This window comes from Bufo bufo, chromosome 1 (assembly GCF_905171765.1).
Source record: "Bufo bufo chromosome 1, aBufBuf1.1, whole genome shotgun sequence".
Classification (NCBI taxonomy): domain Eukaryota; kingdom Metazoa; phylum Chordata; class Amphibia; order Anura; family Bufonidae; genus Bufo; species Bufo bufo.
The window spans coordinates 72,678,944-72,699,063 of NC_053389.1; the positions used below are offsets into that span (position 1 = coordinate 72,678,944).

Sequence of the window (20,120 nt, forward strand, 5' to 3'; positions counted from 1 at the left end):
TCCTCGCGCGCGCGCCCCGATCTAGGGCAGCGGAGTTACAGCCTGGAGTGAGGGAAGGGCTACCCCCTTGACTTCTATCGTGACTTGTGGAGCTGGAGAAGAGTACTTTATAAGGCGATTTTTTTCATGCATATACATGGCAGAAAAGCGGGGCAAGACTGTATGATAACACAATGAGGATGATCTATAAGGTACTTTTGATAGTTTATTAAGTGAAATGCAGGTGAAAGGTTTGCATTAAGGGCATTATTTTTGCAGTCCTCTGGTTTCCATCCTTTAACCCCTGTACAGGGATCTGGACTTTGCTGCATGGGAACTACCAGGCCGCTGCCTCCTGGGGTAGTCTGTGTGGTTGACAGCTGACCCACGGAGGTCAAAAGACACTGATCCAGAGCACCAAGGGGTCAGGCAAAATCGTAGTCAGGGACAGGCTGAGGTCAGGTCAGGCACAGGTCATGTCAAGTAGAGGAGGGTCAGAAACCAGTAAACAGACAGGAAGTCAGTACAATAGCAGCCAACAGAAACATCATGCATTCACAGGACACTAGCAACCTAGGAAACCTATTGCTCAGGCACGCTCCTATAGAGGAAGGTGCCTTAAGTGTCCAAGGGTGACCAGTCATTGGCTCGTGTTAATGAGGGTGTGCATGCACTGGCCCTTTTAAAGGCTGTGGAGACCATGCATGCCCTACTGTCAGAGGGGAGAGGCCTGCAGCCTGCAAGGGAGAAGAAATGGGTGACTCCGGAGGCCGGGCCCACCGCAAGGGATCAGAGGAAGGATGGTGGGTCCAGGCCACTGGAAAAGGAGGGTGAGTGAAGCTTTCTTTAAACAGAAACACAATAGATCACAGATTAATGCCATAGTACTGTGATGCCATTCTGGAGAATGAAGGGACAGAAGCTCTTTTGCATTTTCCATGTCCTGCGGTATACCCGGCTACCCACTTGTGCTGTAACCTGCAACACAGCTCTGTTAAAGTGAATGGCCCTGAGAGTTCCCTGCGTGGTTGAGGCTGGTAGCACCTCTGTGCAATAAAAAGCTTTGAAGGAGCCAACAGTTGGCTCTGCACCGATCAATAAACAATGGCGTATCCCACCTTTAAGATGGTTGTTGGCCAGTCGGCATGCCCATTAACAGGTCTGTTTAGCTTCGGCAAACAGGCATATCATTTCTGAAGAAGGAAGAACCAGACACTTGTAATCCCTCATCTTTGGTAAACTGACACCTGATAGGACCCTATTTTGACCACCAGTCTAGTGGCTACCAACCAATAGTGGTTACCATTGAGTAGGGTTAGGGTATCAGAATGCATGTATATCTAGATCTGGAGTAAAGGCTTTATGAAGCTGCTGGTTTACCGCCATTCCATATCCTACAACTCCCTCGTGTCTCAGTTTCCTGTATTTTCCCGCCTCAGGCAGGAAGAAAGTAAATGGAAATGTTTATTTTCCCTGAATCACGGCTCCTGGTCGTAGTCTCCTATTCCTGCTTTATTGCCACTCGTAAGAAAGTGCGATATTGCTTTTATGGACTAAAAAAACTTCACAGCTCCTAATATGAGAACAAAGTGCATACTAATAAAAATGGCTTTTCTGGAAACACATGGAGGATTGTTTTAGTAGCCCGGGCTCCTCTCGTGGGATGTTGTGGTGAATATTACATTAGATTAATGCTCTTCCCATACAGGTTCTTACATTATGCAGTATCGGCTAATTCCATGTACCGAGTCTCACGTGATTTATGATGGAGCTGGGTCTATTGTTATCTCCCTTAATGTGATGCACGGTAATGTGAAGGCTTTCTGACAGACCGATGTGTCCTATTCAGCAGGGCTCTCCTGCGGAATGGGAGATGTAGGACAAACTTCTTTGAGACGTAGGGATTGGCATGGCGGTGCACCGCCAGGTTTTTATTCAGACGGGCTTAATGCGTGGCACTAGAGTGTGATCGTTATGGTGGATATAGGATGCATCAAAACATGTGGCGTACAATGGCCTTATCGAGGAGATCATCTACAGTTGTTTCAGATTCAGAAGGAGCCTCATCAGGAAATTCACTGATAAACCAGGCGCAGTGCCTCGTAGGGCAGGCTCGGCTGAATGTAATGATACCTTTCACTTAAAGGGCATCTCTTAGCAGGTTTGTGCCTAGGACACTGGCTGACCTGTTAGATGTGCGCTTGGCAGCTGAAGGCATCCACGTTGGTCACATGTTCATATGTGCCCGCATTGCTGAGAAAAATAAAGCTTTAATATATGCAAATGACCCTCTAGGAGCAACGGGGGCGTTGCCATTACACCTAGAGCCTCAAATCTCTCTGCAACTGCCTCCCCCTCTGCACTTTGATCAACAGGGCCAGACCGGTATGATGATTTCACTGCCTGGCCCTGTCGGAGTGGTAGTGGCAGTTGTAGAGAGAGCAGAGCCTTTAGGTGTAATGGGAACGCCCCCGTTGCTCCTAGAGGCTCATTTGCATGTATTAAAACATAATTTTTCTCAGCAATGAGGGCACATATGAACACGGGACCAACACAGATGCCTTCAACTGCCAAGTGCACATGTAACAGGTCAAACTGTGTCATAGGTTCAAATCTTCTGAGAGATGCCCTTTAATGAAATGTTGCTTCATTCTGGAGAATCAGTACATTTAGCCCATATGCAGATTATCAGTTAAGTGCACTGGGGGATGGGCCAAAGCCACTCTGTGCACCCTTCTTCTTCTTCTCCTACCTCTGCCAACCCATCCCTTTCCTTCTTTATTGAGAGAGCCAGGAGAGCTGACTGTGCAGGAGACTGGCCCTGCCAATCAAGGAGCGGGCAGAGGAAGCACGAAGAGTAAGGATGCACACAGTGCCTTGAGCCCGTCCTTGGTGCACTTAAAGGGAACCTGTCATCAACTTTATGCTGCAGCATAAAATAGTGACAGAAATGCTGATCTCAGCGGTGTGTCACTCATGAGCTAAAAGTAAGTGGTTGCTGAGAACCAGCATCATAATCATTGCAGCCCAGGCCTTGAAAAGAGTCAAATCTACCTGAGAAGAGTCCTGGTTATTATAATTTCCTGCTCTCTCACCCATCTGCTGATGATTGGCAGTTCTCTCCTAGAGACAAAGGGAGAAAACTAGGTAGAAGCCTGTCAGTCATCAGCAGGTGGGCAGGAGATCATGAATAACCAGGACTCTTCTCAGGTGGCCAGGACTCTTTTTCCACGTCCGGTCTGCAATGATTGTGATGTTGGTTCTCGGCAACCACTTACTTTTAACTTCTAAATGACCGACCGCTGAAATCAACTCACCTGTCTCTACTTTATTCTGCCGTTAGTATGGGCAGCATAAAGTTGATGACGGCTTCCCTTTAACTGCTTATTTGCATATAGACTAAAAGTACATGTGCAAATGAGAAGTAGTATTACATCCAGCTGAGCTAGGCCCACAAGGCATTGTGTCTGGCGTGACAGTGAATTTCCAGGTGATGGACTCCCTTTAAAGAGACTGTCCCATAGGCGTAGGCCGTTTTACTTATCTCTGCAACTTGAGAAACGTAAAAATAAATAAAATAAAAAATTAATTGCAGAAAATAAGAGCGACTCAAACTCATGGTGTTTTTAACAAGCCAAGAAAAACCCCACAAAAATACTTAAGAAAGCCTTAAATGGATTATCCAGGGTTCGAAAAACATGGTGACTTTCTTCCAGCCCTGCTCCACTGTAATGCTGCACACAACCCCACGGACAGGTGTGGTGCAAGCAACCATGTTTTTTTTTTTCCTAATTCTGGCCAATCCCTTTAATATGTAAGTGTCAAGTCTCAAGATATATTAACTGGTGACCCCTTTCATGATATAGGTTGTATGTCTCATCAGTCTCTAGACTTGGGCCCCTTTAACACGAGCGAGTATTTTGCGTGGGTGCAATGCGTGATGCGACCGCACGGAATCCGGACCCATTAATTTGAATGGGTCTGTCTACATGTGCGTTAGTTTTCACGCCTCACTTGTGCGTTGCGCGAAAATCGCAGCATGTTCTATATTCTGCGATTTTCACGCAACGCCGGGCCCCATAGAAGTTAATGGAGCTGCGTGAAAATCGCGTCCGCAAGCAAATGCGGATGTGATGCGTTTTTCACGGATGGTTGCTGAGATGTTGTTTGTATATATTCCGTTTTTTATCACGTGCGTGCAAAACGCATCAAAACTCGTTGCACCAGCGCGATAACAACTGAATGCGATCGCAGGCAAATGACTGACTTTTCCTGCGAAATTGCGCTTTTTTCACTGAACGCATTAGCAACGCATCTGGACCTAATTCAGACACGCTCATCTGAAAGGGGCCTTAGGGCTTATGCACATGACTGTTGTTTTTAGTCTGCATCCGATCCGATTTTTTTGCGGGTCGGGTGCAGACCCATTCACTTCAGTGGGCCCACAAAAGAGGCGGACAGCACACTGAGCGCTATCCGTATGTCTGTTCCGCAGCCCCCCCAAAAAATAGAACATGTCCTATTCTTGTCCAAGGATAGGACTGTTCTATTATGGGTCGTACGTTCCATTCCGCAAAATGCGGAACACACATGGCCATTATCCATTTTTTACGGATCCGCAATTTGCAGACGGCAAAACGGGCTAAGGTTGCATGCATGTGGCCTTAGACTTAGATATAGGAAGTTTATGATTCCGTGTACAGTTACATAAACAAAGAGGCTTTAGCGGGCACGTGACCTTTGCGCATGCGCCATCGGTGATTCCAGTGATTGGTCATGTGACCCCCGGCGTAACCTCATCACTTCTTATCCAGTCTAGTGGAGACAGAAGCCACAATGCTGGAACGGCGGGGGCTTTCAAAAGGTGTGTTTTATGATTTTTGTATATATGTGTGTGTGTATATGTGTATATGTATGTATGTATGTATATATATATATATATATATATATATATATATATATATATATTATATTTATAAGTTTCCTGTCTCTCATTTAAATTTCTATTTAGCTCGGAGAACCCCTTTAAATTGTATTGATGTACGGTATAGTGAATGACGCTATAGTTCGGAGCCGCTCCCGCATGGTGTCGTAGATGTCTAATGAGCAGAGCTGTGGGCACGACCTAACAGCTCACATAAGGAAGCAGTCATTGCTGCCTGCTGGGAATCGGGGTCATTACCTCCAAAGCATGTCCTGCTTCATGTGACGCCCCCCACATTCTCTGGCGTCCCCTGGCCCTGCTGCCGGGCTGATTAGTAGAACACTTTATCCCTCAGGTCTGAGCCGGGGGCTCGAAGTCCTCCAGAATCCATACTAATGCAGTGCACCTTGCCGGCTGCAGCTGCACAAAGCATCTCTTATGCAAATGGCGTCTTGTCATATTTACGGCGTACCTGCGTCGGGAAAGGGCCGGCCGTGTATTTTCCCCTGACTGGTTAACATCAGTGATGATTCTTTCTCAAGGATGACTGATTTTATGACACGCACAGCTGCAAGTGTCGCTGATGAAAATTTCCACTCGCCTCCAGTAAATTAGGGGTTTTGTACATTAAGAATCTGGACCCGGATTGTGTTTATCATTTTGCGCAGGACACTTATTTTTCCGGTTTTGTTTAATGGCATATTTAATGTCGAAGGAGCGGTAAAGTAATTACCGCGGCATGCATTATTAATTAGTCCTGAATTACAGGTGGTGATCCCGGAGATCACAGACTCTCGTCCACAATCTCATGAATAACACAAATGTGTGAGGCTGTATAGGCGGAGCCCGCGCCTGCCCTTTCCGATGACCTGGCCTCTCGCGGGAACAACCTCCGGCCGCTCCACATGAAGGTGGTATGGCACGTGCCGTATAGTTAGTGCCAAGTCAGGGAAGGCTTTCCCAAAGCTTTCTTTCCTGATCCCTCTGGACAGAATCTGAGGATCTCCTTGGCTCTAAGGCCTCATGCACACGACCATTTTTCGGGTCCGCATCCGAGCCTCAGTTTTTGTGCCTCGGGTGCGGACCCATTCACTTCAATGGGGCCGCAAAAGATGCGGACAGCACTCCGTGTGCTGTCCGCATCCGTTGCTCCGTTCCGAGGCCCCACAAAAAAATATAGCATGTCCTATTCTTGTCCATTTTGCGGACAAGAATAGGCATGTCTACAATGGGCCGCCCGTTCCGTAAATTGCGGAAGGCACACCGGGCGGCTTCCGTTTTCTGCGGACTGCAAAAAAACGGCACGGTCGTGTTTATGTAGCCTAAACGTGTGAAACCAGCTATAGGTCAGTGTCAGATGGCTGTAATAAAGCCACAGTTTAACATCCATATCCCATCCACAAAACCCATGGTTCTGCTGAATCAGACTTGGGGTGGGTTCAGCGTTAGGGATTCCGTTATAACATGGTTATAATGGAAAATAATGGAATCCATAAGACGGAAGGACGGATCCGTTCTTCTGCCCATAGACTTGTATTATGACGGAATGCAAAACGGAAGCCTTTAAAAGACATTCCGTTTGCTCTCCTCCCTAATAGAAGTCTATGGGAATCAAAACGGATCCGTCTGGTTCCCGTTATGCAAGACGGAAAACAAAGTCCTGTCGACAGGACTTTTGTTTTCCATTTTGCATAACAGGACCCGTTATGTTTTCCCATAGACAAAGCCAGAAAGCGCCAAATTAAGAGAAGTGCACCGTTTTAATACATTTGGTGCACCATTTTTATGGTCCATATGAACTGTAGGAAAAAAAGTTCTATGAATGTATAAAACTTCTTCTAGACTTCCAGATTACCAGACCTTTCCCTTATGTAATGATAAAAGAGCGAGCTTTCTCCCGCTATACTCGTCACCACCGCTTCTCTATGATGGAACCCGCTTCTTCTGCATATAGATAGAAGATGTCAGGCACACTGTAAATTGTACCGCTCTGCTGACTGGAATGTTAATGGTGTCATCCAGGGCTGTACATATATGTGGAGTCAGATCTCTGTGTATAATGCAGATGGATGCCACCCCATTTCCACAATGCATTGTGTATGGATTTTATGCAGAGAAATTAATCAGACACGAGGCCGTCCATATTGGTATTCTCCATCCGGCCGCTCCTATTTGTTTATTACATGGAATGAATTAATCTTTATAATGCTGCATTGTGTGCATGGTTACCTCCGCAGCACATGAACGGAGGTGTCATGGAGCCTGGTCTTACACATCCACTATGGAGTGTTCAGATGTTCAGTCTCCCTCCAATAGAAGGAAATGTTAAAGTTTGACTGTCTCTTATTTATTTTTTGTAATGTATAGGGGTTGACCATTTTTGTAATATAAAGTGGCCCGTTTTGTGCCTTAGCAGTGTTCATCTCTTATGTTTAATTAACTGCGGAGACCCGCTCCAGGCTGACTGCTGCTGCCCTCACTGTATCTCTCTCTCCCTCCCTAATTTCGCACTGGTATATTTCGACTACTGTGTTCCCCATAACAGTGACCTCCAAAGTGCCCTCTTAACGGTGACCTCCACAGCACTCTGCCCCTTTTGACATTGACCTCTACAGTGGCCTGCCCTCTTAAAGGGGTTGTCTCACTTCTGTAAGTGGCATTTATCATGTAGAGAACGTTAATACAAGGCACATACTAATGTATTGTTATTATTCATATTGCCTCCTTCTATCACATTATACACTGCTCGTTTCCCTGGTTACAGACCACCCTGCAATCCATCAGTGGTGGCCATACTTGCACAATATAAGAAAAAGCACTAGCCTATGTGCTCTCCTATGGTCCTGGTCACCAGAGAGGCTGACGCTTTTTCCTATAGTATGCAAGCACGACCACCACTGATGGATTGCAGAGTGGTCGTAACCATGGAAACGAGCAGTGTATAATGTGATGGAAAAATGAATCCAGCCAGCAAAGGAAGCAATATGGATAATCACAATACATTAGAAAGTGGCTTGTATTAACTCACTGAAGTGAGACAACCCCTTTGTCTCCTCCACAGGGTCCTGCCCTCTTAACAGTGACCTTCCCCACAGTGCTCCTCCCCCTTAACAGTGACATCCACATCACCCCACCCCTTTAAAAGTGACCTCCACAGCGCTTTGCCACCATAGCATTGACTTCTACAGCAGCCCACCCCCTTACCTGTAACCTCCACAGCACCCCACCCTCTTAAATATGATCTCTACAGCAGCCTGCCCCATTAACAGTGGCCTTCCAGCGCCATGTCCTCATAACAGTGACCTCCACAGTGCACTACCCCCTTAACATTGACTTCCCTAGCACCCCACGCTCTTAACCATGACCTCCACAGCAGCCTGCCCCTTAACAGTGAACTCCACAGCACCTTGTCCAATTAAGTGACCTACACAATGCCCCACCCCCTTAACGGTGACCTCCCTTATAGCACCCCGCCCTCTTAACTGTGACCTCCTTAACAACCCGCCCCCTTAACAGTGACCTCCCCCCACAGCGCCCCTTCAGATTGACCCCCCCCCCCTTAACAGTGACCTCCACAGCAGCCTGTCCCCTTAGCTTTGATCTCCACAGCGCCCCACCTCTCCACAATGACCTCTAAGGTGCCCTACAGGAGAAAAGCACTTTACAGCTACCGTATTTTTATAATAGAAACTTACAATTTCAGTAACTAAAGTATATTACAAAAATGGTCAGTACTACTGCCCCTATAAATTACAAAAAGACAGTTACACTTTAATATTGTACCAAATTGACATTGACCCCAATAGGACAGCATTACCCGGCTGCCGTCACTTGGCACTTTTGCCAATGACTGGTTCCTAAACTGCAGTGGATGATTGTCCACATGTCGTTGTCCAGTGATCCCCAAATTCACAAAATCATTACTTTTTGAGTAGAAATTACTTTTTCGAACTGTAATCTGAATAAGCCTTAAATTCTGTGCAGTCTAACAGTATATATTATCCTAATGAGGGTTGGACCGGCAGCTAGTCTTATACACAACTTCAAATGTCCTGCTTCATATCACATCGCCTTCAAGTTAAAGGGGTTGTCCAAGACTTGAAAAATATGGCAGTTTTTTTCTCACAGTGCCACACCTTGCCATAGGTTGTGTGTGGTATTGCAGCCCACCACAGACCCTTTGTTCAGAGGCCGATATTCATCCATCAAAAAAAACAAAAAAAATACACTTTTTCTATCATGCTCCTCAAAAGTTAAAAAGGTTGGCATGATTTACGGGGAACAGTAGTAATAAAAAGGACCTCCAGTCGGCGAAGTGTACTAACCACAGCTCCACAACTTAAGCACAGCTCCATCTGTCGGATAGTGGCCGTGCTTGATATTGCAGCTCAGACCCATTCAATTGAATCCGACTGAGCTACACCTAGGCCACATGACTGATAAGGCCTAATTCACACTTCAGGGATTTCCACCAGTAATTGTGAGCCAAAACCAGCTGCCGGTCAAAAACACAGAACAGGTGTAGATGTTTTCCTCATACCTTATCTCTGTGTAGGCTCCGCTTCTGGTTTTGGCTCATAATTACTGATGGACATCACTGACCAAATGAGTGAAGTGTCAACTGGGCCTAAATGTGACTGGCCTCGGAAGAGGACTTGGTGCTCACCGGAGTGCCACAGCCTCTTCAAATATCAAATTGGCAGGACCCCGTCCAATCTGATATTGAGGACCTATCCTGAAGACAGGCCATCAATATCAGAATCTTGGAGAACCTATTTAAAAACTGAGTGATAAACCCAACGGGCACTGGAACGGTTGTCATGAAGACAAACCCTCTAATACCTGTGTAAGAGTCGAAGACATTTCATAATTTTTTTAAAAAAAAGCAGATATCTTTATAAAGAACATGGTCATATTTGTGTTCTTGAAGACATTATTGTATTTCCAAGAACACGTTATTCACCGGTGATTGTTCACCTCCTCGGTTATTTCAGTGGATGTGAGGTGACAACTCTTCAGATTCAGCTTCTTTAGCCATGAACATGCAGTCTTCAGCTGCTCTTGCCACACCAGAACAGGTGGCCAGGACCTGGGGGAGCACCGCTTCTCTCCTTCCTCCCTCCCCATTTCACCAGGCTACTAAATGTACTTGGAATGGTTCCCAGTAGTGTGTGTCAAGTTTTCAGGGAGCCTGTTTGTGAGACACCCACTGAACAGACCTTCCTCTTAAATAATTAAAGTTTTAAGAAGAAAAAGGAATAAAAAATACATGTACGTGCATTCAATCTGTTTAACATGTGTTCAGGCTCAGATTGGGATGAGATGTGCTTTCCTCGGCAGTATTACAGGTGACTTCAAGGTAATAGACAGCTTAGTCTAAGACATGAAGCCTGTAGGGTGGCACAAGTAGCCCCCGCAGCTCTGTGCCACTAATCTGTAGTCACTCCTCAGACACGGAGCCTGTAGGAAGGCACAAGGGACTCCAGCGGCTGTGAGCCACGAACCTGTAGTCATACTTTAGACATGGAGCCTGTAGGGAGGCACAAACAGTGTCGGACTGGCCCACCAGATTACCAGTATGGGACTTGGGCCCAGGCTCTGATACTATAGTGGGCCCCAAGGGTTTAGAGAAAAAACTTCTGGAGCTGCCTTTAGAAACAACTAAGTTGCCACTAGGTTCTATTTCTTTTAATCAAAACCTATTACACTTTATTGATGATATGGAGGTTGGGCCCCAAGAATTATGTTCTCTGGTGGGCCCAGGGAACCTCAGTCTGACCCTGGGCACAAGGAACTCCCTCGGCTGTGTGCCGTGAACCTGTAGTCACACCTCAGACATGGAACCTGTAGAGAGGCACAAGGAACCCATGCGGCTGTGTGCCACGAGCCTGTAGTCACACCTCAGACATGGAGACTGTAGAGAAGCACAAGAGACCCCCGCAGCTGTGTGCCGTGAACCTGTAGTCACACCTCAGACATGGAGACTGTAGGGAAGCACAAGAGACCTCCGCGGCTGTGTGCCACGAGCCTGTAGTCACACCTCCGACATGGAACCTGTAGGGAAGCACAAGAGACCTCCGCGGCTGTGTGCCGTGAACCTGTAGTCACACCTCAGACATGGAACCTGTAGGGAAGCACAAGAGACCTCCGCAGCTGTGTGCCGTGAGCCTGTAGTCACACCTCCGACATGGAACCTGTAGAGCTGCACAAGAGACCCCTGCAGCTGTGTGCCGTGAACCTGTAGTCACACCTCAGACATGGAGCCTGTAGAGAGGCACAAGGAACCCTTGCGGCCGTGTTGCAGAAGCCTGTAGTCACACCTCACCCTACCTCTGTTTGACACCTTTTTAACGAGAGCGTCTTCCTTAAAAAAAACAAGCTGTCCAAAAAGAAAACAGTCTCTGTTGCCCATAGCAACCAATCACATCACAGCTTTAATCTGTTACAGTACCTTCTAAAAATAAAAGCTGCGTGGTGATTGGTTGCTATGGGCAACAGCATATTTTCTTATACGATTTTATAATTCTGCCAGAATGCTTCCAAGGGAGAATTCTTCCGTAATGTGGCATCTGATGGAAAATTCAAAGGAGTTGCGGTATCGCCTCATAGGCTTCTATGGGTGCCATGCTACTTCTTTTTATGACTCTGAGCTCGTACTCTTATACAACTGTGTGCCCTTAAGGTGTGTTTTACTTGGCATGATTATCTGATTTCGATTTATATTAGCGATTTGTGGGCCTCATTTATCAAAACTGTCTACTAGTAAGACGGTCTTTGTTGCCCATAGCAACCAATCCAAGCTCAGCTTTCATGTCTTAAAGGGGGATTTCTGTGAATTAAATATTGATTATCTGTCCTCAGGATAGGTCATAAGTATCTGATCAGTGGGGGTCCGGCTCCCGGCACCCTCATCAATCACCTGTTGGTAGGAATGGCGGTCAAGTCTAGCAGTCACATGGCGTTTGTGCAGTTCAGTCTGATTCAAGTGAATGTGGCTGAGCTGAAATACCAAGCACTGCCATATAGACGATGTACGGTGCTGTGTTGAGGACTACTGCAGCCAGCCTCTTCAACAGCCGATTGGTGGTGATACTGGGAATCGGACCCTCAACCATCAGATATTGATGACTAATGATAGGTCATTAACAGATGTAGCAGTAATGCTTGTACAGGCAGCATAGACTTTTTTTTGAAAAAAGTGTTCTCCTACACATTCGTCTGGACTGGTGTATTAGCTCAGCCTGTGTAGCCTCTTCATTCTCTGTAAACCGCAACCATAAAGTGGTTGGCCCATCTGGGACATTGGTGGCGTATCGCTAGAATATGCCATCACTGTCAGATTGGTGTGGCTCCCATCTCTGAGACCCACACTTGCCTAGAGACCGGGACCCATAAAGTGAAGGAGACCACCCCATGCATGCACAATGTTCTATACATTCATCACTATGGGAGTTCCTAAAATAGAAGAGTGAGTGCGCTCAGCTGTTTTTGGAAATCCGATAGCGGAGAATAGAGAGGGCACTGAGCAAACGCAGCCACCTCTACATTTACCACCATGGGACTGCTAGAACTTTTTGAACTCCCATAGCAGTGAACGGAAGGTGGCCGCGTATGTGCGGCTGCTCTGTTCACATCGGGAGTACCGTCCTGGAGGTTGGCGCAGGTCCCAGTCATGGCACACCTATCTGACATTGATAGCAGTATGCCATCAATGTCTAAGGTGGGAATACCCCTTTAATCCTAGTAGATGTGGCGGGAATTGAACAGAGCCCACACATGTTGTGCTGATACAGCGCTCTGGATCAGAAGCCAGGCTTCTGATGCACCCCTTTGGTACCAATAAACCCCTGAAAAAACAAGCCACATATGGTGTGCTTTGATCACTGCTTCTGCCCTCTAATTATTATTTTTTTTTGCAGATGTTTGGGTTCCCTTCAAAGGGATTCTTCGGACCTGTAACTGAAAAGCTCATTTCAGATAACCTGTTTCGGAAAGACACTGTGAGCAGTACTTGCCCTTCATCGGTCTACTGATTCCACGATTCCGGCTTTGATCTCATTACCGCCAGTCGGGCTGCTCCTCTGATGTCACGCCTGGATGTGCTGCCCTTACTTCCTGTTCAGCTGCCTAATGTAGATGTAGCTGAACAGGAAGTAAGAGGGTTGTCACATGATCCCAGCCGAGATCATGGAATTGGTGGAGTGATATAAAAGGTTAAGTACTACACAGTGTCTTTCTGTAGGTTAGCTGAAAGAGGCTTTTTGGGTACAAACCTGGAGAACTTGAAATTAGTCATGCATGTAAAGATAAAGCACATAGATACATACTTAACGTTTAGGTTTGTAAAATCAGTGCTTCCAAAACCCCAAGAAAGCACCAGAAAGACCACTTATGAGTGGAGTTATTGTTAGCTCTTCCCGTTTTCAGCCCAGGACAGCTCAAATTTGCCAGGATTGTCCCTGAAAATCGCGGACAGTCCCTCTAAATTCAGGACAGTTGGAAAACTATGTAGCTGGATGTTCTGTTTTATCAGCAGTTTATGCCCAGTTTTAACAGATTCACCCTCTTTTTATTTTTTCACCCGATCCCTGTACATTATCCTTGATTTTTGTTTATTTTTTCTAGGAGAGCGCCTGAACCTTGAGACAGAAAATGTGACTGTGGTGGAGGGAGAAGTTGCAACCATTAGTTGCCGGGTCAAGAACAATGATGATTCTGTAATCCAGTTGCTGAACCCAAATCGACAAACCATCTACTTCCGAGATTTCAGACGTAAGTGACTGCATGGCCTTCCTTGGTCCATCTTGAGGAAATGATTCTGACAACTAATTCTTCATCTATACTGAATATATATATATATATATATATATATATATCGCCCAAAAAACGAGGCAGCACTCCAGAATAGCGTGAAAGGGTGAAGACCCCAAACTTTAATCCCCCAGCAACGTTTCGGCCTACTCAATGAGGCCTTTGTCAAGCTTGACAAAGGCCTCATTGAGTAGGCCGAAACGTTGCTGGGGGATTAAAGTTTGGGGTCTTCACCCTTTTACGCTATTCTGGAGTGCTTCCTCGTTTTTTGGGATATATATATATATAAAGTGGAGGAGAAGCCTGCCTTCCTAGAGGAATTGCACCCAGTGCACACCATCTGACTGTGCTGCTGCGGTATTTGCAAGTGTGTGTGTGTATGTATGTATATATATATATCTATATCTATATCTATATCTATATCCAATTTTTGTTTGTTTTACCATTGCGCACACACAGGGTATAGTCTCAGTAAGGTCAGGTAGGTTATTTGTCTTCTGCTGGACCTTTGCAACCGATTACTGTGTCAGAACTTGGCCCCACAGGTGGATCCTCTGATTGTCCAACCCTAACACCAGATACAACTGGTTCTGGGGCGTAACAAGTAGAACCTCATGGCAAACCTTTTACCCATTCCACTATGACCACCTTCAGCAGAGAGTTCAGACCTTGAAAACTTATGAGTATTTTGTTCTCCCTAATGCACAGGGATAATGTACACAGTGATGTCACAGTACATGGATAATGCACACTGGCATGTGATATTTCAGGAATAATGTACACTTTGATATCACAATAGTGAGATCATGTACACAGTGATGTTACAGCACATCGATAATACACATTGTGATGTAAAAGTACAAGGATAATGCACACAGTAAAGCCACAATAATAGCACAGCGATATAGTATGATTCCTCTATTGGGATCCCATCTAGAATTTTATATATATATATATATATATATATATATATATATATATATATATATATATATACTCAACTAAAGAATTATTAGGAACACCTGTTCTATTTCTCATTAATGCAATTATCTAGTCAACCAATCACATGGCAGTTGCTTCAATGCATTTAGGGGGGTGGTCCTGGTCAAGACAATCTCCTGAACTCCAAACTGAATGTCAGAATGGGAAAGAAAGGTGATTTAAGCAATTTTGAGCGTGGCATGGTTGTTGGAGTATTTCACAATCTGCTCAGTTACTGGGATTTTCACGCACAACCATTTCTAGGGTTTACAAAGAATGGTGTGAAAAGGGAAAAACATCCAGTATGCGGCAGTCCTGTGGGCAAAAATGCCTTGTGGTTGCTAGAGGTCAGAGGAGAATGGGCCGACTGATTCAAGCTGATAGAAGAGCAACGTTGACTGAAATAACCACTCGTTACAACCGAGGTATGCAGCAAAGCATTTGTGAAGCCACAACACGCACAACCTTGAGGCGGATGGGCTACAACAGCAGAAGACCCCACCGGGTACCACTCATCTCCACTACAAATAGGAAAAAGAGGCTACAATTTGCACGAGCTCACCAAAATTGGACTGTTGAAGACTGGAAAAATGTTGCCTGGTCTGATGAGTCTCGATTTCTGTTGAGACATTCAAATGGTAGAGTCCGAATTTGGCGTAGACAGAATGAGAACATGTATCCATCCTCTGATGGCTACTTCCAGCAGGATAATGCACCATGTCACAAAGCTTGAATCATTTCAAATTGGTTTCTTGAACATGACAATGAGTTCACTGTACTAAAATGGCCCCCACAGTCACCAGATCTCAACCCAATAGAGCATCTTTGGGATGTGGTGGAACGGAAGCTTCGTGCCCTGGATGTGCATCCCTCAAATCTCCATCAACTGCAAGATGCTATCCTATCAATATGGGCCAACATTTCTAAAGAATGCTATCAGCACCTTGTGGAATCAATGCCACGTAGAATTAAGGCAGTTCTGAAGGCAAAAGGGGGTCCAACACCGTATTAGTATGGTGTTTCTAATAATTCTTTAGGTGACTGTATATAGCTGAGTGTGTGTGTATGTATGTCCGCTAAAGGAATCCACACCGTCGCATTTACAATCCCGAAATTTGGCACACAGGTACATCAGGTGTCTGGGAAGGTTTTAGACCAGGTCTCGGGTCTCTAGGATGTACCATTCCTGAGAGATTCCCCAAAAAAATGCATTAGCCAATAGAAGCTTGGTCACATGACCCTTATCAGCCAATAGAATCTCGCAGGCTGTCAGCCTCCACATAGACAGTTTAACTCCAGGTTTCCATAACAACCCAGCCATTTTTATTCACTGCTGTAGGTGAGCTTTAAAGGAAAACTGCCACCAGGATAATCACTATTGAAGTAAAGCCATGGCTTAATTAGCTGTGGATGACACTGTTCAGGGAGCAGAGTGCTGTGGAGGTCATAGTTCAGGGGGCAGGTAGGGTTAGGCCACCCTGAAAAGTCTGACTTAAAACCCTGCCCCCAGGTTCCACTAAGCCGCGATCTGGTTAGGCCACTCCCCCTTCCACTCCTCAGCTGGCAGGGATTGAAAAAATGACGTTAAAAATCAACTTCTGTCAGCTGCAGGGGTGGGAGTGAGGGTGACTTTCTCCCTGCAGCTCACGCTCAGACAGCACAGTGCTGCTGTCTGAGAGTGAGCTGTTTAAAAGGACATCCCTGTGTCCGTCCAGGACCTGCGCCAGACAGAGGACAGGGAGTCTGAAAGCTGAACTGTCCGACCTAAAACTAGACATCTGGCCACCCTAGGGGCAGGCTGCTGTGGACGCCACAGTTAAGGGAATGGTCCGCCATGGAGGTCAGTGTTAAAGGGGTTCTGCAGTTTTTTTTAAACTGATGATCTATCCTCTGGATAGATCATCAGCATCTGATCAGCGGGGGTCCTGCACTCAGGACCCCTGCCGATCAGCTGCTTGAGAAGGCAGCTGTGCTGGCAGTAATGCCGCGGCCTTCTCACTGTTTACCGAAGGCCCAGTGACGTCACGACTAGTGTCAATGGCCTGGGCGGGGCTAAGCTCAATTCAAGTGAACAGAGCTTAGCCCTGCACAGGCCATTGATACTAGACGTGACGTCACTGGGCCTGCGGTAAACAGCGAGAAGGCTGCGGTGCTACTGCCAGCCCCTGCCGATCAGATGCTGATGATCTATGCCGACTTTAGAGGATAGATCATCGGTTTAAAAAAACTGCAGAACCCCTTTAAGGGGCAGATTGCTGTAAAGGCCACTGTTAAGGGGGTGGGCCCCTGTGGAGGTCATTGTCAATGGGGTGGTGTGCTGTGAAACTCACTGTTAAAGGGGCAGGCTGCTGTGAAGGTCAAAGTTAAGGGGGTGGGCTGCTGTGGAGGTCACATTTTAAGGAGACGGGGCACTGTGGGGGGGGGGGGGGGGTCAGTGTTAAGGGGTGGGCGGCTGTGGAGGTCACTGTTAAGGCAGCGGGGTGCTGTAGATGTCACTGTTATAGTGGATACTTTCTATCTTTTAATGACACACACAAACATTGAATGAAACAGATGAAATATATATTATGTGTGTGTATATATATATATATATATATATATATATATATATATATATATATATATATATATATAAATAAATATTAGACGTAAAAACACAAGCATTCCCTTCCCACTGCAGTTTGAGGAATGGATTTTAACAGTGTACATTACAAAATATGCTTTTCCCTCTGGGGAAGGCGGTAATGTTTCTCCTTGTGGAGAGCAGCAGAACTGGCATAGGGAATCTTACAGGCTTGCAGTGGAAAATGATCTGCAGATGGAAATGTCACAAGATTTGTAAAATTCCATAGAACCTCTCTCAGAATGCACCTGCATTTAATGGAAGTATGTCAGCAGTTTTGCAAATGCAAAACTGCTGACAGCACTAGGTGGAAGCTAGGGAGAGCAGGTCACACATACCTTTTTGTGGAGCTTTTTATCAGGTGTAGTGAGTTTTGGGTTTTCTCTTTAACTGCCGGGCACTACTCCTGCAAGTGCCCAGGAGGCAGAGCTCGGCTATAGAGTGCTCTTTGCCTTGTGACGATGCATAGCCCCTCTCCTCTGCTCTAAATGACCTCTGTAGAGGTCTCCTGAATGGATGCTGTCACTTGGAGCACAGGGGCTATAAAGCCGCTCAATGCAGAGAGCACTTCACGGTGAAGCTCCGCCTCCTGGGCACTTGCAAGAGCAGAATCGGGCAGAATAAAATCTCATATTCACTGTGCCTCTGATAATACAAGCCCCATAAAAAGTATGTTTGCACTGCTTTCCCCTAGCCCTACCCTGTGCTGTCATCAGTTTTGCATGGGCAGACTCTTTTGAAGTCTCGGATTTTCATAAAAATCCTAGTATTACCATGACTTATTTGGGACTCCAGCGTTTCTATAGGGGGAAAAGTCTTTGCACCGATCTCCATGTAACCAAATGCTGCTGTGGAGCCGTAACCTCAAATCCTTCTGATAGCAAGGCTGTTCTAGTAAATTACAATTTTTATAATTATTTCAATAAAGGTTTATAACTTTTTATTTTTTATTGACCCCTTGATTTCGCCGTGTCACCAAAATGCAACCATCGATATATTTGTCAGCGCAATGTGACCAATGCAGCACGGGGCTCAGCAGCCTCCGGCACCGCAGCTGTAGTGGAACTACGACTCCCAGCATGCACACTTGCTTGGCTGTTCTTGGAACTCCCATAGAAGCGATTGGAGCATACTGGGAGTTGTCAGCTTCTTGTCAGAGGTCGCTGACCCCTGGTGTAGTAGGTTGGATTTCGAACCGCTGCATGGCTTTGTATTGAGCCTTCTTGCATGTTTTCCCCAAGTCTGTTCTATGTGTTTTAGGTCATTATGTGCAGATTTGATTGTCCCAAGAATAATTATTTAATGCAGCTCACTTGTTCTGACAGCTGCTCTGCTCCACCGGCATGTTACATGTTTTATTACATACATCATGTTGCATTACATCATGGTTTTGACAGTCAGCCGGTCACAAATGGCTTCTGATTTATTGATTGCTGCAGAAAAACCGGTCTGTCATCACAATCCACACTAAGCAGATCTGTAAGATTTAAGGGACCACAAAATCTTTGCCGCGCGGTAATGCTGTTACAATCCCCGCCACAGCTATGAGTGCAGTTTCTCTCGTATCTGATGTATCTTGGTAATGCGTTATTACTTCCCAGCTCCGTAGGATGGCTTATTACAGGTAATGTTACGCATTTCTCAGCAGTACTTCTTTTCTTTCCCCTTGGCCTGTTACTCGCTGATACGTAATGGTTTATTTATTCTCTGTATTCGCCGTGCACTTCCACAGTAAATGCGCTAATGCAGTCTATATTCCCTGTAGTTTGCACGCACTTGACTATGGATCGTTTTTGTGGTACAGAAGTATTTATATTTTTTCAGTTAAAGGGAGTCAGTCACCTCCAAAATCAATCCAAACTTTAGCATACTGAGATGTAGGGCAGGTGCCCTGAAGTATAATCATACCTTTCTTTTGAAAATCTGGTCCTCTAATCTTGAAAAAAGCTTTTTTTTTTTTTTACTTTTTTTTTAATGCAAATTCGGTTTTCGGTGAGACCGGTCCCTTCAGTGCACTTGGCTTTCCCTGCGTTATTACTACCAGCTCTGAGGTCGTGGGGACTGTCAATCAAACAAGACGAGGAGGTTGCTGCATTGCATCATTATGCACCAAATTGAGCAGCCCCACCCACGGTGCACCAAAGACCCTTAGTGCCATAAAAAGAAAAAACAGTTTCTCTGGATTCAAAGACCAGACTTTTATCAGAAATGTATGGTTGTACTTCAGTACACCTCCCCGCCATTGGGGTGTGCTTACTTAGAAACTAGTTTTGGATCCAAAAATTCACACCACGTAGAGGAGCAATTGTATGGAAAATGTTGGGGCCTGCTCGTTGTATTAAGGATTGCCTGAAAATTAAGTGAGATTTGAATTATCAGCTTTTTGTTTTTTGTTTGATTACTTGCAGAATCTTTAAAGACCAATCAAGGACCATGGAGAATTTTCAGTCTTAGGGTCCTAGCGTTGCCGTGTGCATTTCCCCATGTACAGTAAATGGTCCCCTAAGGACAGACTACCTTGGAACAGGATAGTTTTATGAGGAATCCTATAGTATCTTCAGTAATCAGCTGATGAGCCCCGAGGGGGTATGCCATTACATCCTTGTTTCTCCTGCAGTGACACTACGTTGGTTATGTAGTATATCATGATGCACATTGAAGACTGTAGACAACCTCAAATACAACAGGTCCAAAGGCATTTTTCAAAACTGTTGGATAACCTTAACGTTTTCCGATTTTGTAACAATTTTTTTATTTTTTTATTTGCCCATTTTTGCGCCATATACCTGTTTTTTATGCCAG

At 45.6% G+C, this 20,120-nt stretch overlaps 1 protein-coding gene across 4 annotated transcripts in view; it reads left to right on the forward strand.

The window, feature by feature from the left end:
• The window catches only part of CADM1 (cell adhesion molecule 1), a 277,335-nt gene that overhangs the window by 157,694 nt on the left and 99,521 nt on the right, over positions 1-20,120 (forward strand). For all 4 annotated transcript variants that reach the window (XM_040426205.1, XM_040426210.1, XM_040426215.1 and 1 more), the window contains exon 2: positions 13,529-13,675. In XM_040426205.1, the coding sequence (XP_040282139.1) occupies positions 13,529-13,675 (147 nt within the window). The remainder of the gene's footprint in view (positions 1-13,528; positions 13,676-20,120) is intronic.